The 22,887-nt window shown below is 40.0% G+C and overlaps 3 protein-coding genes across 3 annotated transcripts in view; 1 reads left to right on the top strand and 2 right to left on the bottom strand.

The window, feature by feature from the left end:
• Positions 1-22,887, bottom strand: part of LOC311049831 (galectin-4-like) — a 459,606-nt gene that overhangs the window by 127,873 nt on the left and 308,846 nt on the right. The window lies entirely within an intron of this gene.
• LOC311051069 (serine/threonine-protein phosphatase 5) lies at positions 802-22,688 on the bottom strand. Its single transcript, XM_084065451.1, has 13 exons — positions 22,584-22,688; positions 17,844-18,085; positions 17,050-17,197; positions 16,294-16,415; positions 10,641-10,706; positions 10,208-10,306; positions 9,359-9,464; positions 7,229-7,371; positions 6,808-6,895; positions 5,193-5,233; positions 4,279-4,457; positions 3,221-3,302; positions 802-2,484 (listed from the first exon to the last, which is right to left on the bottom strand). The coding sequence occupies exons 1-13, from the start codon at positions 22,678-22,680 to the stop codon at positions 2,422-2,424; spliced, it is 1,476 nt and encodes a 491-aa protein (XP_083921577.1). The 5' UTR covers positions 22,681-22,688; the 3' UTR covers positions 802-2,421.
• Positions 12,083-13,757, top strand: LOC311050346 (zinc finger protein RFP-like). The gene has a single exon (XM_084064361.1). The coding sequence runs from the start codon at positions 12,098-12,100 to the stop codon at positions 13,670-13,672; it is 1,575 nt and encodes a 524-aa protein (XP_083920487.1). The 5' UTR covers positions 12,083-12,097; the 3' UTR covers positions 13,673-13,757.

Below are 22,887 nucleotides of genomic sequence, written 5' to 3'. Positions count from 1 at the left end.
TTCGAAATAGATGACTGCTTTCTGCTTCCCACCTCAACGGTATGCAACTCGAAGGGTGCAGAGTCGACAAGCGCGACCATCCCAACGCTTGGCGTGGGCACAAGCTCGCGTCTGTCAGCTACTGGCATAGAGCAGGGTCCTAGAAATGACAGCATTTACGGTCATGAAACTGCAGCCTCTGGTACTGCAGGAACCCAGCATATGGAGGGACAGAAAATAACACATCCAATTCTTGACCGGGTACGTAGGTCTAAAGCCTGCAGCATACTCCACACAAAGTCCAAACTTTTTTTTCCAACCTCAGCAGGTCAATATGAACAAAATTACGTCATTGTACAGAATACCAACACAGGTGCTTTGCCGAAGTTCATTTTAGCAGCTCTTGCACCTCAAAGATTTACAAACTAGTTAAACATCACTGCAGAGATGCCAACGTGATGGTCCATGGGATTGTAAACAAGGCGGTACCCAAATATTTTGTCGATTCGTTTTCTAATGTTAGTGATATATGCATTGATTACCCTTGAGGGAGCTCCACAGACTTTGTACATTGCAGATTCAAAAGTTGTATGGGAGATAACTCGTTTTTATACTCAACTGCAGCAGTTAAGTTGAATGGGTTACCTGCAGCCTTAATTACATCGAATTAGCTCTGTTGCAAACTTAACTCTTTTACTGCCATGGACGCGTTTGAGTATTGTTTTTTCTTCCACACAGGACCAGAGATAATGCGGTCCGAAGATTTACTGCTCCATTCACTTTCTGGCTAACTTATAACTTAAAAATGCTGTATCTCGTCTCCTGTGTACTTTTGGTCAAGACATGCTATTTTCAAAGGCAGACAACAAATGTCAACGAGGTTGCGATGACCTCGTTGACATTTGTGAAACCACACAGTGAAACCCTCAGTGATTAACAACCATCAGGGGATCGATCATATTGGAGATAAATATTCTGTGACTACTTGAAAAAGGTTATAAAACACAAAAATCGCTGGCAAGGGTGAGTTTATTAATGTATATACTCTGGCAGTTAAAGAGTTAAGAGTTTTCAATAAAGAGCTGGCCACTCAACAGCAGCTATTTCAGTTGTCTATTAAGTAGGAGATGGTGTATGCACTGTATGTATTCATTATTGAGTTTATTTTTCTTTATGTCTCTGCAAACCCCCCCAAACACGTGTCAATCAGTTTACACACATTTGCACTCACAGGACCACAACGGAAATAAACGTCAATCAATCAATCATGATTTATATTGTTTTATTTCCGCAATCTGCCAGCAACGTACCGTGGACAGTTTTGAAGAAAGGTCGTCTGTGGAGGTTTTATTTAGGTATAAACCTATATAATCCCTCTTTGAGGGATTACAAACATAACCACATGGTAATGAAGTACTGGAGAGTGACAGCACACACGTTCGTCGACTGTCTCTCTGAGACAAATGATGTCAAAGCACGTCGGGAGGTAGGGTTGGGATCCGGAATCGGAGGAACCGGATCTAACATTGAGGTTCCAAGTTCCATCACTTTTGGAACAGTTTCTGGAACCGGTTTTATCACACTGTCAGAGCTGGTATTGTGGACTTCACGTCTGCTATACAATTACAATAACAGGGGTTCTCAAACGTTTTAATTTCAAGGACCATCATAACGAGAGTGTAAAGAGTGTAAAATGGAATCATATGGACGTGTGAGGGTCCATTTGGTTCCATTTGTACACTCAAGAGTTACAGACCTTGAAGAACCCCCTCAAGTAACCCAGAGGGTCCCTGCACCTCACTTAAGAACCAGTGAGGTATATATATATATAGGAATATATAGGAATCGTTTAAGAGAACCGTTAAGAGGGAATCGTTAAAATCCGTAAGGATCCCAACCCTAGTTGGAAGTTTATCTACACAAACACGTGGTTAAAAATCTCGTGTACAGTGGCCGTGGTCTAACGCTATAGAACTGAGAGCAAAGCCGTAGCGAGAGAACTGGGAGCGGAGCCGCAGCGAGTACAGTACGTGTATAAAACCGTTTAGTCCTCAGAACTTTGTTCGTTCCGGCAAGACCTGCCAAAGCAGGGGAAAAAGGAAAAGAAGTTCAACATAGTTTGGAGTATTCTGCAGGCTTTTAGTGATCTCTTTCCCATGTGAACTACATCATGGTGTACTTGTGAATTGACACCACTAGGCAGAGGCAGTTTGGGGGGTAGGAGACGGAACAAGAGCTTGTGTCTGTGTGTGTGTGTGTATGTATGTATGTATGTGTGTGAACAAGAGCTTGTGTGTGTGTGTGTGTGTGTGTGTGTGTGTGTGTGTGTGTGTGTGTGTGTGTGTGTGTGTGAGCACTGGAGGGAGTGATGTGGGGATGGGTTCAGGTCAGATGGGAGGTCGTCGTCATCGGTGTCAGGTGACACCGCAGCACCTCGTCCCTCTACATCATTCCCATCTGCATTAGCGTGTTGGCGTACGCCATGGGCTTGACATTCGGATGAGGCTGTGAAAAGGAAGGAGGAGGGGGGGGGGGGGGGGGTGAGGTCACAGTCCAGGTCTCTTTGTGTCTCCCGTGGGAGAAATATGTCGTAAAAAGCCGCAGTACAAAAACGCATAAAGCAATACGTTAACATTAAAGGAGACGGTGTATATAGTGACACATGTGCAGACACTTAGTACGTTGAGGCAGTCACAGTGAATACAAGAACGCTCGCCCCAAAACACGCTCGCCCCGGGTCAAATCCGGCGACCTCGGAGTGGTCGCCACCAGGTATTCCTAAACGTAACCTGAGTAAAACTATGCCCAACCCTAACCTTATTCCTAAACGTAACCTCAGTAAAACTATGCCCAGCCCTAACCTTATTCCTAAACGTAACCTCAGTAAAACTATGCCCAACCCTAACCTTATTCCTAAACGTAACCTCAGTAAAACTATGCCTAACCCTAAACTCATTCCTAAACTTAACCTCAGTAAAACTAATACAAGAATCACTTGGGGCGAGCGGTCCGTGGAAAAAAGATGGGTAGGAGTGGGTTTAGGGGGCTTCATCACAGTCATTTATAATTGTTGCCTTACAAGGCAGAGCTCTCAGAGCATAAACATTGTGCAAGAACGCAGACCAAAATATGATACACTTTAACGATACTAGCAGGTCACAACATCACAATTTCAAATAAGAACAATAAAGACACACTGCCAAAAAATGAAAAGTGTTTTTTGTAGTGCTTGGCTACTTACCACAGCAGTGAACTGGTGAAACTCTGGCTTGAGGTCAGATCCCCTGAGGTGAATATAGGCTCCTTTATTTCCCATCTGATCACTGTTGAAACACACAATACGCCCATCATAGTCAAGTCATTAGATTTCGAAATAGAAATTAATCATTAACAACAAATTACCATAGTCATGGATTGAAGCAAAACAAAATCTCATGACTGAAAATGTTTGTATGGCCCAGTCCTAGATTTGTGAAACAGTGTGTAAGGACTGGAGCCCCCCCATACTAGCACTGATTCCTAAACAATTAACACAATATGTAAAATGATGTTTTAGTATTATTGTTGCTGTCGTTCTACATACTGCCAACCAGGTGAAGAAATCACAGATATAAAAAATATCCGAGACTATTAAGATTTTATGAAAGATGCTTCTGAACATATAATCTTAAAATAATAACCTGCGACGCATTGAGAGCTTGTAGATCGGCTATTTTCGCTGCACAACATGCTTCCATAGAACAGGGGTTCTCAACCTTTTCAGGCCGCGACCGCCCAAAATAATCATGTTTGAACTGGGGACCCTCCATCCTGATAAGCACTTGGAATGTAGGAGTTGAGGCAAAGTTTGACTCGGTTCCACAGATAAATATTGTGAAAATAGCAAATCTACAAGCTAACAAAGCCTCCTAACATGAGGCGTTGTGAGCTGATGTTGATCGGCTATTTTCACAATTCTTACCTCTTTCTTATTTGAAAATTCAGCCAATGTTTGACCAGTTTTTATAGTACAGTTTGTTGATCACTTTTGTTTCTTTTTTCGTTTCATTTATTTTATTTTTTAGGCATTAAAAAGGTCTTTATATTGTCACTTCACAGTCATCTGGGGACCCCCCTCCCCCTAACTCATGTGGGGACCCCCCTGGGGGTTTCCAGACCCACAGGTTGACAACCACTGCCATAGAAGACATGCTGACTTCTATGAAATCTAAATGACTGAAATCAGTCGTGGTGACTGATAACTTGTATCCATGCATACAAAAATAGTAATAATACACTTATTTAAAAAAACAAACATACCAGTAGTTGGGCGCTGAGAACACGGTGATGCACTTCCCTGAGTGGGTGACCTCGTAGCCCTCACCCTTCACCTCATGACTACGCACGATGAAGTCCAGCTTGTTCTGCTCCAGAAAGCGCTCTGTGACGTCCGGCCCAAACTGACAGCTCACTCCTCGCTTGCTGATCGACCGCCCGTTCTGTGCCGTACAATCGACATACACAAACAACGACAACGATGATGAAAAACTATAGAGAGCACAAAAGTCACCATTTGTTTTAACCCAATACCTAAATATTGATAAGGATCAACAGGAACCAAAACTTGAAAAAGAGGAAATGATATTGTGGGTATGACTACTGGAGCTTTCACAAAATACTTGCACGGTGAGAGTTTTGATACGTTATTGTGTCACTTTACTGGAATGCAACCTTTCAATAGGCGTCCCTATTTTGGGGCGTCTAAATTCTAAGCTCACACATTTGCTGTTTGTGACATCATGGCTGCATATCAAAGCCCTCTCCGATAGGATATACTGTCTGTCTGTGTGACTGAATAACCTAATGCCAGGCGTGTCGAGTAGGACACCTACTGGCTGACAACGGTAATGAGGTTCTTTAAAGCAGACAGCACCCAAAGTGAAATAAAGTAGGCTATGTGTAATTGTGCATGTGCATCGGGTGTTACCGGGAGTTTGAATTGAGCATTAATTATCTTCTTTGTGATTATTCTATTGATTAATCAAATAATCAAGCTGTTTTTACATGAGGGAACACAAGGGAACTAGTTAAAAAGTGAAGGTTGTGCACAACCAGTCAGTTGCTGGTGCTGGACAAAGAGTAACAGTCTAAAATAATGAAAAATCTGCACAAAACACTATTCGGAGCAATGTTGTTGTGCGGATTTGCATTATTCTAAACACAAGGGAACTAACCTGAGGCTGCGGGTCCGACCACAGAAGATCACACATGGGACCTGAGGAGAGGGGAACAGAAGACAACTGTAGTAGATATCCCTGGTAACAGGCAGATAACCGGGCAGACCCTTAACATTCAAAGGGCTAAAACAACAGGCCTTTGAAGTTCCCCATCATCTTCGTTCCCTAATGACAAAACAACATTCTTCAAGATGCCAGAGGACCAGAGCTGAGGTCTGCAACAACTCAAGCCCGACAGGAGAGCTGTTAAGGCTGCCTCTGCCCCCTCGGTCCAGGACACCCCTGTCGTTCTACCATGGAGGTGCGAAAGTTCAGGCTGGCTCCAGTGTGACCTCGCTGAGCACACACACACACACACACACACACACAGGCACCCCCCCCCCTCCTTTCTCTATCTCTCTATCTCTCTCTCTCTCTCTCTCTCTCAGCGCATTGGAAAAAACATGTTTCGCCACCAAGAGATCTTCTGCACGTGACTTCATAAGGAGACATATGGGCAAATAATGGACAATAATGTGAAATATATTACTGTACTGTGACCCCATGTATATGCCTTGATGTAAAGCTGAAAACTGAGGATGGCTCCTTCTGACCCAGGTCAAAAGTGTAGAGAAGGGCTCTACTTCCCTATCGGCTATGTTTGGTGCGTGACACCGTTGTACGATGAAGTATAAATCACGCTTTTAAAGTGACAATACAGACATTAACCAGTTAACAGTTTCTTCAATATTAGTTTCCAAAAGTAAAAAGGTCAATTGCCTTCTGTCTGTTAGAAAAGTACTGTATTTGAAGACCCTAGTAAAATGTAGTGCAAGTGATATATTTCACCAAAACAAAGACAAAAGAATAGAAAAAATAAATATGCATTTTTTTTGTTTATAAAGAGCTGAAGAGACATGGTGATTTTAAAGTAATTATTACAGTAGTCATATTATTCATACTATAAAGCCATTTAACACTTATCACTAATACTTAATGATAGACAAAAATATGTTTTACTTTAGTCATCTTCAATTCATTTTAGGTGGTCAGCCACAAACACAGTCACAACTGGCCAATAAAAAAAGATACTGGTGCAGAATTTGTCGTCTCACGTCATTCCACAAATGAATAGAAAAAGATCAATAGTGGGCTCAATAAAAGCTTGCATTATCAATAAAAAATAACGAGCTCCATCCCTAGTCACAGGGTGCACTGGGATGCATGTGATAAAGCTAAATAAAATCTTGTGACTGAAACATTTTCCTTATCTGCGATTTGTGAAACGGCATGAAAGGAGCCCCCCCCCCGCACACTAGTGCTCCATTTCCTAAAGAATTAACATTGCTGTTGGCTGGTTGGCTGTACACAGACTACACACAGCTGGACTGTTGGAAGAAATTACAGATTGAGGCTTTAACCTTTTACTCTTAGGGTTACGGCATTTAGGGTTTTATGGAAGATGCGTCTGAACATGTATTATATTGCTAGTTTTACCACTTGAAATATGCTTTAATCTTAAAATAACTATTAACTGAAAATAGCCGATCTATTTTGGTGAGGGACATGCTTCCAAATGACTGAAACCAGTCGTGGCACTGAGAACTTTAATCCATGAGGTTGTCAACCCTACCAGAGTCCGGAGGCTGTCTGTTCCTTTCTATCTTCCTGAGATCGTCCAATGTGACGCCATCTTCACTGAACAGTCCCCCGTGCATCACCTGACATGGGAAAACACACGTGTGCACGCACACAACACACACACACACACACACACACCTTTTAGATGAGTCTGTTCAATGTAATTACTTGCTTTGTCACCAACAAGACAATTTTCAAGAGAATCGAGAGGGGCTTATTTGTAATTCAATCATACAGGCACAATCGGTGAAATGTCGGTGTGACAAGTTCCACAAGACTGTGAAACGAGAACAAAATATTCAACAAGATAAAAAGGATAATACTGTACTGTAATGGGGGAAAAAAAGACAGGAAAAAAAATCTGGTTAAAATGTAATGGGTTAAGACACACACTCAGTGTGTAGTGTACTGACCAGAACTTTACTGTTGATACACTGTGCAAGAGGGAGCCACTGGAAGACCTCACTAAACAACTGGAACATCTGGGCTGTGTACTTGGCTTTCACTTCACCTTCAAATCCATACATCTGGTTCATGTTGTCCGTTTCGTGGTTACCTATAAGGGGGGTGGGGGTCACATTTTTTTAATCGACTTAATGGCTTTCACTTCACCTTCAAATCCATACATCTGATTCATGTTGTCTGTTTCATGGTTACCTATAAGGGGGGGGGGGGGGGGGGGTCACATTTTGGTTAATCGACTTAATCGATTGAATCAATTATTAATCCATTCAATCTGGGAACGCATCTACAAATGTCCTCTAAATCCTAACAGGTTTCTCTATGTTGCTATATCAGTGGTCCTTAAACTTTTTCATGTCAAGGACCCCCAAAATTATATGTATTTGGCCGCCGACCCCGATCTCAAAATATTTCGTTCCAGGGACCCCCCAGAAGCAAAGATTTGAGTTACAAATGTTCGCTTTAAAACATATATAATTAAGGATTTTTGAATAGCCAAAGTAAAAAAAATGGTTATAGCTAAAATCTAAAATGACACAGATGCGCTCCCGGATTGAATGGGTTAAATAAAACATAATCAATTTATTTTTCTTTTCTTTGAGTAGCCAATTCTTTTGACCTTTTTTCTCTAAATTTAGTTATGGCAATTAATTCCTCCCACTGCTGTTGTACCCTACTGGCTCATCGGCCAGTGAGGAGCCCCCACCAAGAGGACGAAGCACCCTCTGCGTGCAACTCCTCCCGTTCAACACTCCCCACTGACCAGTGCCGCCCCGCCCAGCCAGCCCCTACAAGTACATGACATGTAGCGACCGGCTGAACTCTCCTGAACATAATCTCCCCTCCAGACCTTCCGGCCTGGCGGAAAATACAGATACATTGGATAACTGAGTTACTGACTGATTGCCTGCCTGCCTGGTCCGAATTTGCCGTCTTATATCCTGGGCTGTGCTGTAGGGAAAATAGAAGCAAGCTATAAAATAACGTTTAACCCATTCGATCCGGAAATGCATACCATGTCATTTTAGATTTTTAGCCATAAGCATTATTTTATACTTTAGACTATTCAAAAATAGCAGATCTACAAGCGACAAGCTGGGCAAATCTTTGAATATATCTCTGCTGTCCGGCAGCAATCAGCTAATTCCAAAATGTTAATTTTTCAGGAAATGACAAAAACAAAACAAAAGTGGAGTTATGAGGTTTTGCTCATCATTGATAAGAACAGCTGAATGGACCTTCAAGCTCACAATGAGGTTGGATGTCAAAAGGGGGTTGAAGCCTGGAGTCAGCAAAACCAGCTAACTCCACCTGGTTTAGCAGAAAGTTTGAGGATCCAATGGTTAGCTGGTTTTGTCAGAAGCACTTTTTAATACTTTTCATTGGTTCAATATTGTTTTAATCAACACACAGACGTAAAGGGTGTTCAACAGCGCCGATTTGAAAAAAATGCAAAAGCGGAAAAATGGAGTTAGCTGGTTCATGCCGGACAGCAACGATATGTTCTTTATATATGTATTTTAAAGCGAACATTTTTAACTCAAATCTTTGCTTCTGGGAATTATCTTCTTAATCTAAATATTTTTTTTTCTTCTTTTTTAAACCCATGTTGCTATGCAATCAGTGGTTCTCAAACTTCTTTCATGGACCACGCAAAATTATATGTATTTGTCCGCGGACGCCACCATCTCAAAATATTTTGTTCCAGGGACCCCCCAGAAGCAAAGATTTTAGTTTTTTATGTATATAAATATTGAAAGATTTGCACACATTTTCAAGATGGTTTCCCCCAAACATATCTGCTATTTTTGAATAGCCAAAGAAATCTAACAGATGCGTTCCCAGATCAAATCATTGTAGTGGAGTAAAAGTACAATATTTGACTCTGAGATGTAGTGGAGTAGAAGTAAAAGTATTGGAAATTGGAAATACTCAAGTAAAGTACAAATACCTCAAAATTGTACTTAAGTACAGTACTTAAGTAAATATACTTAGTTACTTTGCACCATATGGATAAACATGACTTGTTAGAGCTTTGAGCAACACATTTGTACAAATACCTCCGCAGTGAGTACACTCACCCCTAAGCAAGAAGAAGCAGTCAGGGAAGAGCAGCTTGAAGCCAAAGAGTGTAAGAATGACCTCAACGGAGAAGGAGCCACGATCCACAAAGTCACCATTAAACAGCTGCAGTGCATGGTTGGTTAAGGATTTGGCTGCACGATTTTACGGTCAACATCCTCCCTGACAGCAGGAAACCTTGTATGTCCTCCAAAACAGTTACTTTTCAGGAAATGAAAAAAAGAAAACCTGTGTTCAAATGGAGTTACGAGACTTGGTCCCAAGCTCTTGTTAATCATTTTCATTAAATATTCCCACAGACAGATGTAAAGGGTGACCAATAGTATTGATTCATAAAAAAAAGTGAAATAGCAAGATATGGGGATACAAGGTTGCTGCCCGAGAGGATTTGTCTTTACTAACCCATTAAGACCTGAGGTCGATTCTACAAATGCCTTCTAAATCCTAACAGTTTTCTGAAAAAATGATGCTGCCTCAGTTTATCAGTGGTGCTTAAAGGTTTTCATGTCAAGGACCCCCAAAATTATATGTATTTGGCCACAGACACCCATCTCAAAACATTTTGTTCCAGGGACGCCCAGAAGCAAGTATTGAAAAATTGGGGGGAAAAAAGCACTTTAAAAAATATATGTATTCTAATATAGCAGATCTACGTGCATATGAGCCTCTATGAGCTTGTATATTTTAATGGGTTAAATTCAGTGTACTTTCATGTTGGTAAAATAACAACTTATGAAGAAAAACAATGAATGGACACATAATCAAATACAGATGGGTAAACACATGAGAAGAGTGACTACATAACACGCAAGTTCAAAGGTGAATAATGAATAAAATGACAAGGATACATAAGGGTTGGTCTCTGATGGTAAGCCGTTGAGCTCAAAGATATTGAGGAGGTCGTAATATTGCCCATGGGTGTCGCCACAAATTGTTATCTTTTCTGTCTAGGGTGTAAAAAGAGAAACAACCATTATTACAGTCCAAACAAAGGGAATAACAGTTAAACAAAAAACACATTTCATCATAAAAAATATTAAAAAAAATTATCACTTTAGGTTAGAACATTAAGAAATACAATTTAGGCAGATACAGTCTTTTCTTACTATTGCGGTACTATGTAACTTTTTTTTTTGTTGAATAAAACGAAATGTTGTCCAATCTGTATGGTAGAGTATGTGAATACCATATAACTTATACAATTGGGGAGATTGTATTTTGTCTATAAAATGCTTTAATTGAGAAACAGCCAAATCCACAACATAACCACACAACACTCACCTCTTTTAATGTGATTTCAACCAGACTTGGAAGTTTGGACAAAAGCTCTTTGACTTGGACCAAAATCTGCAAGAACAGACAAAGCATTTATTTTAAAGCCGCATGCTGTAACAAGTTTGTTTAGACTGCGACCAAATGCCAGATTATTGGGTCCGATGCCGATCCTGATTTTGAGTCCTAGAACATAAATTACCAATGCTTTGACCCATATTGTGCTACAATAATAATAATAATTATCAAAAATAGCAGGTCTACAAGCTCACATTTCGTCGCATCATGACGCATTGTGCTGTGTGATGTCTCGCCTTAACTCATTGCTTGCCATGGACAAGTTAATTCGTTAAATTCAGGCTCAGCCAGCCAACGACGAGTTTGGACCAGTTTCAGTTTTTTCACACAAAACCAGAGATAACGCGATCCAAAGATTTACTGCTCCATTCACTTCCTGGTTAACTTATTACTTAACACATTGACTGCCTGAATTATTTTCACTGCCTATTGTTATTCATGCCAGAGATTTTTCAATGAAAAAAAAAAAGTTTTAAGTTAACAAGGAAGTGGATGAGAGTAAAGATCTTCGAAAATTCATATCTCCTTGGTCTTTGGGTCAATTTTATTTATTTTTTTCTCGATCTTGGCAGGCAAGTGATGAAAAGCTAAAACCGAGTTAACTCGATCTAGGCAGTCAATGTGTTAAAAATGCTGTATCTCGGCTCCTGTGTACTTTTTTTTTACTATGTATTTTTGGTCGAGACATGCTATTTTCAAAGGCGGTCAACGAGGTCGCGATGACCTCGTTGACATTTGTGAAACCACACAGTGAAACCCTCAGTGATTGGAAGTAATCCAAAAATATCTAAAAATCCACAAATCTCTGTAGGCTGTCCCTTTTATGCCCATATATGGAGATCCCTGATGTCATCAATATGACGTCATAGTACAAAAGACAGACTAGACACTAGAAAAGTACTATGATAATATAGATACTGCACTAGGTACACACAACGCTTACTCTGGCAAGGGGTACAATGGGTTCTCTGGCAAACAGGCAAAACGGGTATTGCATAACTGAGAGGCGTGCATTCCCAATGGGACAGGCCTAAGATATAGATAGAAGATATGAGAGATACACTTTTAAGTGTCCAGGTGCAGGACAATGAAGATGAACATGAGATCAAATTAAAAGGTCTGCACACTGGTAACATGCTCCACGTTCTTTCGTTTTTTTAAACTGTTCGATCTACACATGCTTGATCCATGTTGATCGAGACATTGATCCATGTTGATCGAAATGCTGAATCAGCAATCAACAAAAGAACGTGGAACATATTAACAGTGGCCAGACACAAATAATAATCCCCCCCGCATCAAGAGTATGTTGTCAGTATGACGTGGTCTGATTAGGTGTCTGTACAAATAAACCTGACTTGACACACGTCGGTTTTCAGTGTGTAAAAATGGCTTGTACGAGCAGCTATCTGTCCGAGGAGCAGTTACGGTGTGCCATCTGTCTGGATGTATTCACCGACCCAATCGCCACTCCATGTGGCCACAACTACTGTAAAACCTGTATTACATATTACTGGGATACTAACGATGTGTGTCAGTGTCCACTATGTGCAAAGAAGTTCTATAAGAGACCAGAGGTCTCTATCAATACGTTGATTTCCGAGATGACCGATCAGTTCAGGAAGTTGCAGCAGCAACCGGCTAAACCAGATGAGGTCTCCTGTGACGTTTGCACTGACACCAAGCACAGGGCTCTGAAGTCCTGCCTGGTGTGTCTGACCTCGTACTGTGAGACTCACCTGGAGCGTCACCAGACGGTCACAGCGTTACAACGACACAAACTAATCAACCCTGTAAAGAACCTGGAGGACATTATCTGTAAGAAACATGACAGACCTCTGGAGCTGTTCTGTAAGACTGACCACATGTGTGTTTGTCAGATATGCACCGAGTCGGACCATAAGTCACATCACATTGTATCTCTGAAAGAAGAATGTGAAGGAAATAAGGCTGAACTGAGAAAGACAGAGGCTGAAGTTCAGCAGATGACCGAGCAGAGAAGACTGAAGATCCAGGAGGTCAAACACTTGGTAGAGCTCAGCAAGAAAGGCGTAGACAAGGAGATAGCGGACACATGCATGCAGTTCTTCACTGCTCTGATGAGCTGTATTGAAAAGCATAAAACGACCGAAAAACAGGCGGAAGGCTTCATTAAAGAGCTGGAAAATGAAATCGCTGAGTTAAAGAAAATTAGCTGTGAGATGAAGAACCTCTTGTACACTGAAGACCACCTCCTCCTCCTCCAAAAGTTCACATCAGTCAACGCCATTCCACCCACCAAGGACTGGACAAATGTCAATGTCCACCCGTCTTCATATGAGGGGACTGTGAGGACAGCTGTGGCTCAGCTGGAGAAGACAATCAGTCAAGAGATGGAGAAACTTTATGATGCCGAACTGAGAAGCATCCAAAAACATGCAATAAATGTAACTCTGGATCCGGACACAGCACACTGCTATCTAATCCTCTCTGAGGATGGAAAACAAGTGAATCACGGCCTATGGCAGAATCTCCCAGACAACAAGGAGAGATTCTACCCATGTCCATGTGTCTTAGGAAAACAAAGCTTCTCAGGAAGATTTTACTATGAGGTTCAGGTTAAAGGGAAGACGGACTGGGATTTGGGAGTGGCCAGAGAGTCCATCAACAGGAAGGGATCAATCGCATTTAGACCCAACAACGGTTACTGGACCATGTCATTGAGGGATGAACACGTGTACTGGGCTGGTACAGACCCTCCTGTCCTCCTGCCTGTAAGACAGAAGCTCCAGAAAGTGGGAGTGTTTGTAGATTTTGAAGAGGGTCTGGTCTCCTTTTACGATGTGGGGGCCAGAGATCATATCTACTCCTTCACTGGCTGTACTTTCACTGAGAAACTATATCCATACTTATGTCCTCATCTTCATAGTGGTAAAAACTCTGCTCCCCTTATCATCTCTCCTGTCAATCAGAGTCTAGTGTAATACTCTGCTTTACATGTAAAGAGTCATTGTCATTTAAACACTTTCAACCTGGCATGTCGTTATAGGCAAAATATTAAAAAAAACTTTAAAATATAAAACAAAATAGCCTACACCCTTTTAGCTTATAGCTCGGCTTAAGTTAAGACAAGTGTGTATATAATCAAAGTCCCTGTAAAGCAGTAACAATATGTATTCTGAATTTGTCACAGAACATAAAAAAAAGTGTCGAAAATTGGTTCAGCCCGGTTCTCCTCAGTGGCTGGGGCAGTTCATCACATATCCCCCCACAGGTATGGACTAGTATATAATAACTAGTGTTTTTTCTTTTAAGCCAATCAGCAATGATTATACAGTGTATGACCATAATACATTTGGATATAGGATTATGTCAGATCGCTGGGTTTCTGATCTCCTTATTCATATCTTTTGGTCAGTGGAGATACTACGTGGACGAAGGGAAACAAACAACAGCAACAAATGGCACCTCTGTAGAGCCACCCAAGAATGGACAAAGGCTTAAGACAAATGTCCAATCGAAAGATCAAAACGGACGAGTTGAGGTGAAGATAAATATGTGGATTGAGATTATCTTCTCTGAGACATGAGACTAACTTCTACTGTGATGGACCTAGAAACCACCAAAGCAGACCAGCTCTGTGTTTTTCATGGACAGGACGGTGTAGAAACCAACACAGTTCAGGGAACGGTGTTTGCTTTGTGATAGAAATACCTAGTGTCTATGGTTCCCACACGTACGTGTCCGACCAATGGAGTAGCTTTTGCTCTTATGCCATCCATTACTACACAACAGAAGCAACATCAAACCAATCACCTGAACTCTTATAAGCTGAATGAAGAAATGAACCAAATCTATCACCTGAATGCTGTATGTATAGATGTACATACATACATACATACATACATACACACATACATACATACATACATACATACATACATACATACATACATACATACATACATACATACATACATACATACATACATACATACATACATACATACATACATACATACATACATACATACATTTTCTATAAAACTGACACTAATTGCCACCCAGTCTTAACATTTCCCCATTGTACACCCTCCCATTTCTGCTAAGGTTGTGTGTTGCTAATGCTGATGTATAGATGAATAAGTCGTTTTTTTGTTCTCGTATTTTTCTGCTCAAGTTCCTTTGCATTAAGGTTTAGAGTGTTTGTTCTGCCTGTACTTTTTTAACCTAATTTCTATGTGTTATTTTTCCTTGTTTATGATTTAATCAAAATCCAGTATTATCTAATGTCTATTGTATTACTGTTGTGGGCATGCTGGACCACAATGTTACTGCTCGTCACCTGTATGAGTGAGTGACAAATAGAATGTCTCCTTTCACTGTCTGAGTGAGTGAGTGAGTGTGTGAGAGCGTGCAAGAGAGAAATCGCACAGTGTCTTTTTTTAAATCACAGTTGAAAACTCACCTTTATATCAAGGCATTCTAGACTTTTGGATTCATTTATGCATTATTTTCACTTTCCTTTTGTTATAATTAACTGTTGTGTTGTTTTACTTTGCTGCACTGTATTTCATTCTGCCATTGTTAAGCACTTTGTAAACATGTTTTGAAAAACGCTGATCTGCTACTTTCAGTGAGCCTGAAAAGCAAGCCATCTTCAAGCTACAATTACAGCATTTTTCTTTACAGCAAAATACAGTAGAAGATGTTAGTGGTTATGGGTGGCAACCACCACACATGCTGTCTTAACTACAATGGATTCACTCCAATAGATATTATCCATGGAAGTCTCTGGTGCTAGGATGAATCAGGCAGGATGGAGTCACTCAATATACCCAGATCTATGAAACAAAATATATATATTTTTTTTTACATACTTTGCAACATAATGTGCTAGGAAAGTGGAATTTAGAGAAAGACCCATGGGGAATGGTAGGTCAGAGCTAACAGGGTTGCAGGTGTATTTTTTTTTCTATATCTGTCATACAGTATCTTTGTCAAAATCATATGGCTGTACATGGTTCCCACACATTTTTAACAATGAATTTTCTAAACTTTCACCCCATTGCCAGACATAACAATCATACGGTGCAATAATGAGGCTCTTACTCCAGTGTGCTATCAATGCCCCAAGACAGACTCAAGCGAAGGCGTCAAGTGACAAAAAGAACAGATCTACAAGCTAACAAGGGATCACAGTGCAACATGCTGTTAGCATGTAGATCTACTATTTTATTCACATGACATCCTGTATACATTAGGCCGCAGCACAGCACTACATTTACACATGTTACATATTTCACGTCATGTTTTGGGACATGTTTTTTAATGAACAAAATAAATATCCAAAAACATATCCAATCATTTTCCAAAACACATTTGATTAATCCCAAACCTTTTCCAGGCATGGAAAACAGTTTTTCTAACTTTTTTCCCCAAGTATTTCATGACCGTGGGAACCCTGACTGTATGTTATTGATACATTTCATTGTTGTAAACCTACAAACTGTTGAAAATCTGTCACATCTTCTATGTAGAGATAAATCACTATGATTTGATTTGTCTGTGTTGCGCCATCCTATTTCCAATCAAAGACACATACCTGATAAGCACACTTTCTGTGCAGTTTCTTCTGGTCTTTGAACCAGTCCATCATCTCCTTCATGAACGTCAACGTTACCTTCCCGTCTTCCAGTTTGGGTCCAGCATACTCATCCTCAATCGCTGCATTACAAGTTGATCAGAGACAGAAAAGGAAAAGAAAACAAGAAAGAAGATATGGGATTAGTATCATGCCATATCATTTGAAGCTGAATAAAAAGGTTCAAAAGCTTTGAAAAATGAACATGGTAGTAAAAAGAAAAAGGCTCTCCAAGACTGAAAAAGGTTATGAATGCTTGCATAAAGGCTTTTTTACTATTCTTGTAATAATGCGGAAACATTACATGCAACATGAAACACAATGCCAAATGTATTAGAAGAACTGAGTTAATTCTGAAAATTAGCTTGACTTTAATAATTATATTAGGTTGGGTTGTCATGAAATTCAAATATAATTAAGAGAATGTAGAGATTTGTTATAGACCAAATTATAGAAGTATGAATTGTATGATATTTGTTTAGTTTTTTTGTTTCTTATCCATCAAATTCATATGCAAAGACAAAGATTGTAGAGAGGTTATTTACCAAATGATGTAATGTATGAATAATGTATGGCAAAATAAAAAGTAAAAAGAAAAAAAACATTGCATCCAACCCTTGCACCTCTGTTTTTGACAAGAATAAAACATTACAGCAGGAACAGTGTTAATTAATAACATAGTATGCAGTTACTACATAATTATACTACAGCACTTACTCATGTTCTCGATGTCTAAGGAGTCCACGACAGATCTTTTGATCTCGTCGCTGGCGATGGCTCTCTCAAAAGCCTTCTGTTTCACAATCTTGTTGCACTCCTGGTATTTCATCTTTGCGTCCTTGTCGTTGGGTCGTACCTTCACTACCTGTTGACCACAACAAGGGAACACAAATGTTGAAGCAAAAACTTACAGATTCAAAATGGGCTACAACAGAACCTGAAGTAAACAAAACGCATACAACAAAACGCAACAACATACAAACGGTATTCTGTCTATTAAAATATAGAATATCGTCACTCTGTCGGGCATCAAAGGTCGTCGGGAACAGGACTCAAACCCGCATTAGCCCGGACCGCTACGCCAGCCGTCCGGGCCATATGAACATTTTAAACATGGAAATGATTGACGACTATGCAAAGAAATATTGCGATTATCTCACATAATTGCGATTAGGCGATCATGAAATAATTGTGACAGGCCTAGGTGTGAGCATGTTTAACCCATTGATACCTGGAACGCATCTGTGTCACTTTAGATGTCTTTGGCTATTCAAAAGTAGCAGATATACAAGCTCATAGCGCGGCACCGAGTGCCGCGCTATGAGCTTGTAGATCTGCTATTTTTGAAAAATCGTGAAAAATATTTTTTTATATTTTTTTCCGAAAAACTATAAGGATTTAGATTTTTTTTAGAAGCGGCCTCAGGTCTCAATGGGTTAACATCGGCCGACTCTACCGAGTACACGTGTGGAGTGAAGTAGCGCCGCACTGGAACAAACTGGGCCTCTTACCGTCTCGTAGTCTTTTAGCGCCGCCTTGAACTTGCCCAATGCCATGTTGGAGGTGGCGCGGCGGTAATAGCCTTTGATGTAGTTCTTGTCGACCTCCAGGGCCTTGGTGGCATCGGCCAGGGCGTACCCGTAGCACTCGGTGCGCAGGTACGCCAGGCTGCGGTTGCTGTAGAATATGGCATTGTTTGGGTTGAGCTCCAGAGCCTCCGTGTAGTATTTGATTGCATTGTCATAGTCCTTATCTAAAGGAAAACCAACAACAACAAACAGTCACATCGTTGTTGGAAAACAGTGAATCATCTGGCTGATGTATTAAGTTCTCCAACAAAGGGTAGCCTGAATTTTAATGAATGAGGCAATCATTCGAAATACTAACTTTCTGTGAATTGTTCCATAATGACAGAACATCATATCTCTATTGCTCCCTCTTTAAAGAGAAACTTAAGACTAAAATGTTTTTGAGTTAGACCCCTCAAGGACCCTAGGGGTCCCCAGGCCCCGCAGTGAGGACCACTAGCAAAGCGTGACCAACATACATTACATACACATAGTATACACACATTTTCTGTCTTCTTTTTTTTTTTTCAGGTTATCTCAAATTGCAATATTTAACTGCCGTCACATCCAAGTGTTCATACATTTTTATTTCTGGTGTATGTGTCAAACTCAATGAATGAAATAATCCTAAAATAAAATAATGCCAAAGATCCTGAAAAACTGTCCATCCAGCAAACAAAAACGTTGGCTTTAAAAAAAGCTCAGTGTCAAGTGTAACACCCAGACATCAAACCCAGGTTTCCCCATGTGAGGACAGACAACCAAACACTCAGAGCTTAGCTAAAGAGAGAATATACATTTTGAACAATGAGTACTTTTACTTTTGGTACAAGAAGTACATTTTGATACCAATACTTTTACTCAAGTACATTTTGAATGCTGGACTTTTTTTTAACAGAGTATTTCAGTATTGATACTTTTACGTAACTAAAACATGCGAGTACTTTTACCACCACAGCGCGCTAACCATTTCATCCATTGACCACACGCATGTCGTGCAGGGAATAATTATCGTATGCCCTCCAAAAAAAATATAGAACACACCACTGGGTGCTACCTACATTATCCCTATACATACATTCTGGACCAAATGACACAATACTGTTCTAAGATTAGATCCCCAGAGATAAAAAATATTATCAAATGGGGTCCATGGCCTAATAATGCATATAACCTTGAGAAAACAAAAGTTTGGGAATCACTGGTCTAGGCCATTTTCTCTGCCAGGAGCCTTTGAACCCGGTTTGGGCTTACCATCATTACAGGCTAAGGTTTTCAAAATGTTTCCACATTTAAAAAAAAAACTCCTTTAAAAAGCGAAAATAGGGTTATTTGTATTAAGGCTTAATCCATTAAGAACGGGGCCGCACCTGTGTCATTTTAAGATTTCTCTGGCTATTTTTTTTTTTAAATATTAGTGCATATCTTTAAATATATATTTTTGTAATTCAAATCTTTGCTTCTGGGGGGTCCCCGGAACAAAATATTTTGAGATGAGGGGATCCGCGGAGAGATATATATATATATATATATATATATATATATATATATATATATATATATATATATATATATAAGATTTGCAAAGTCTCCACGATTTAAAAACAAATATCAGATCTACAAGCTCCACGCTATGAGTAAGCGGTTAAGCTATTGTAACCATTACAATGCCTAATATGTCAAGACTATGGCAGAGCCCTTTGCTGCCAACATGTAATGCCGTGTGCGATTGACCATTGTGTTGATATCCGACAGACATGAGGGAAGAGACCCACGCCATCCTGACAGAATGCCTCTCCCCTTGCATCTGCTTTGACTCGTCACTCACACAATGTCAGTCCTGTTCATGTGCATACAGAGACCCTGCTATTCTCAAATCCCCTACCAACATAGCACATGGGTCTTCAACAAGGGGTCCAGGACCCCTAGGGGGTCCTCAGAGTTACTAAGGGGGTCCTTCAAATCTTTGTGCAATAGGGGAGTGAGGGGAACATTAGCCAAAAATAGGCGATCTACAAGCTCAAAACGCCTCGCGCTGCGAGGCGTTGAGAGACTATTTTTGGGGAAGAGATTTTGTATAAGGGAAAAATATCAAATTTAATTAAATCTGCAATACAACACAATTCTATACAAGATGTAGTTGGGGGGGGGGTCCCTGCTTCATCTCTCTCTCTCAGCTAAGGGGTCTTTGGGCTGAAAAACGTTGAAGACCCCTGCCATAGCATATCGTCGCTGTCGGGCAGAAACCTCTCATCTCCATATTCAAACTTTTTGTGTTTTTTTCGTAAATGAACGCCCTACTTGATCATACAGTTTTGGACAGATGAGGTTTCCACCCGACAGACCGATTCTCAATTTCAAGGACCCCCCAGTTGTACATGCATTAAGTCACGGACCCCCATTTCATGTGTGATTTTTTGTTTTTTTTATCTCTGGCACCACCATCTAAATCTGTACAAATCCTCAGTGTTAATTTAACTCTTAAAGAGTGTCCATAATGTGGAACCAAATGGACTCATAACTTATGGTTACACGTGTCCACTCTCAATTGTTACAGATCCAAACAGGTCCATTTGGTTCCTAACTATCATTCATTTACAGTAGCTACTGTAAATGCTCTTGGATATCAAGAGTTCAAATCAGCTGTAAATGCACTTAATGCGTTAAACGGGGAAATGCAATTCAAACCGGCATTTCGTTGCTGTGAATGCTGACCTTTTAATATTTTCTTTTAACTTGGTCGGACTCTGTGTTACTACTGTATTCTTTAAACGTGGTCGATGTTACTACTGTATTTACTGAAGTAGACTTCTTCATTAACGTCAAAACAACACACTTACTTTAAACACAAAGTAAAGAGAAGCATAATAGCAATGACTCCATTTTGTAAATCGAATACTTGTGATATTATTGTTTGTAGACTGAGGGTTTCTGCTGTCCTCATGTGACCGCTGACTGACAACTTTATGGAAGCCCATTTCCACCATGTGATGAAAAAAAAATCAATCGACAAAACCACAATGTATCGTAAATTAGAATAGGAAACTTTCTTGAATGAATGACCTAAAAATTATCTACAAATAAAGGCATAGTACCTATGTCAAAATAATGCTTCGTTTTTTATTTTTAGATACTAAGTTATTTTGTGTTGTTAATATCAAGTCATTATTTTAGATTCTATGTCATTCTGAAATACATACATATTTCGAGATACTAACTAGGTCATTACTTTGAGTTACTGAGTCATTGTTTTCAGACACCAAGTCAAAGTTTGTCATCGTGATTCGTGACATAAACCACATTGGTGGGAATGTAAAAGTCTTCAAGCTGAAGCTGACCAAACCATTCAACTGGATACTAAATATTAATAACGTATGATGTAATGTTTGTACAAATCATCCTTTCATAATATCACGCATGGTGGCTCATGTTGGAGTTTCATGCAGTTGCTAAGTCGTTAGCTGCTTCCTTCTATCATTAAGGGGGTCCGTTACACAGACACGTGTGACCTATCGAATTGTGTGACTTCCGCGATTAGTACAGTTTTATATCACATTTTATATATATATATATATATATATATATATATATATATATATATATTGTAAAACATACATTAACCACTTCTGCCTTAAAAGAAATTCCTGAGCTTGGAGATCTGCTATTTTCCAACATTTTAGTACCTTTACCTTTGGTACATATATGATGCCAATACTTTTGTACTTTTACTCAAGTAAGATTACAGACCTTTTACTTGTAACAGAGTATTTTAATATTGTGGTCTTTTACTTTAGGGGCAAGACCACTTTGGTAGGTTTGGGTTGTGTAGTTACCTTGCCATGATGAAACTCCAAAGGTGGACAAGAACATAAAAAATGGTTGCTTCATTGATTTGAAATTGATACTTCAAAATATGCTCCTCATACGTACATTGTACAGTGAAACAGCTCTCAAAGTCACTCTTTAAAGCGTCACAAAACCCTGTGCCGGGTGTTTTTTATAAATAAATAAGGAAGAAAACCCAGACTGGATCCGCAGTTCTTCAAATAGTAAAATCAACAGGAAGTTAACATTTTCATTTACAAAACAAACAGTGCTGGGTTGGGTTTTGAGATGTTCTATATTGTCTGAATCAGCTTTGTTTGTGTTTCTTTACGTGCCAAAAGAGTGATTTTGAGAGCTGTTTCACTGTACAATGCAAGTCAATGAGGAGCATATTTTAAATAAAATGTTTTTATAATTATTTTTAAATCAATGAAGCAACCACTTTATTTTTTTCTTGTCCACATTTGGAGTTACATCATGCCAAGGTATAACCACACAACACAAACCTCTACCTCAAAGTGTCCTTGCACTTTTAAGTAAAATATCTGAGTACTTCTTCCAACACTGGTGTTTACAATGAATGAGCTACAAGTCGAAATTCCAAGAGCAGCAGCGCACTGGTCTGGTCACAGTATTCGACAGGCCACCGGTGTCGGTGTAACGCGGCGTCAATGAATGAACGCTCTTCCTGCAGTTAGCATCGCTAGCATCGCTAGGCTAACGTTAGCTCGTCTCTCACGTTAGCAACAACCTGCGTGTGCTTCTTTTTTTACGCCATTAAGGCGCCAATATTTATGCTTTTCACGCTTTTTTACACGACGTGGACAACCTGTCACGACCGACCGCAGCATTTATTACCTTTAAAGTAATTGTTCGCCTTCTCCTTGAGTAGCTCTGCATTCTTATCCCCCTCCGCCATCTTCTTCTCTCTGCCGTCTGTCGTCGCGTGCGCCATTGGTTCGGCTGTCGCAAAGTGAACATTTCCCTCCCTTTCTTCTTTGGTGCTTTTTTTTTACGGCAGCTGGCTGGCAATCCTCAACAGTTGCGTTGTACATACTGCCACTCTCTGGTGTTTACCCATAGAGGTATGATAGTGTTTACCAGTGGCGGGAAAAGTACTCACATGTTTTACGTAAAAGTATCAATACTGCAATGTAGAAAT

This window comes from Gymnoscopelus microlampas, assembly GCF_963454915.1.
Source record: "Gymnoscopelus microlampas genome assembly, chromosome: 8".
NCBI lineage: Eukaryota > Metazoa > Chordata > Actinopteri > Myctophiformes > Myctophidae > Gymnoscopelus > Gymnoscopelus microlampas.
Note: the sequence above shows the minus strand (reverse complement) of the source record. Positions and strands in the feature narration are given on the sequence as shown.

Excerpts from the sequence above, each read along its gene's own strand:
- LOC311050346 (XM_084064361.1), top strand. The coding sequence starts at position 12,098 with ATGGCTTGTACGAGCAGCTATCTGTCCGAGGAGCAGTTACGGTGTGCC.
- LOC311051069 (XM_084065451.1), bottom strand. The coding sequence starts at position 22,680 with ATGGCGCACGCGACGACAGACGGCAGAGAGAAGAAGATGGCGGAGGGG. Across the intron at positions 16,416-17,049 it reads CTTAGACATCGAGAACATGA|CGATTGAGGATGAGTATGCT; the intron begins GTAAGTGCTGTA and ends CTTGTAATGCAG. Across the intron at positions 7,372-9,358 it reads CTGCTTCTTCTTGCTTAGGG|GTAACCACGAAACGGACAAC; the intron begins GTGAGTGTACTC and ends CCCCCCTTATAG.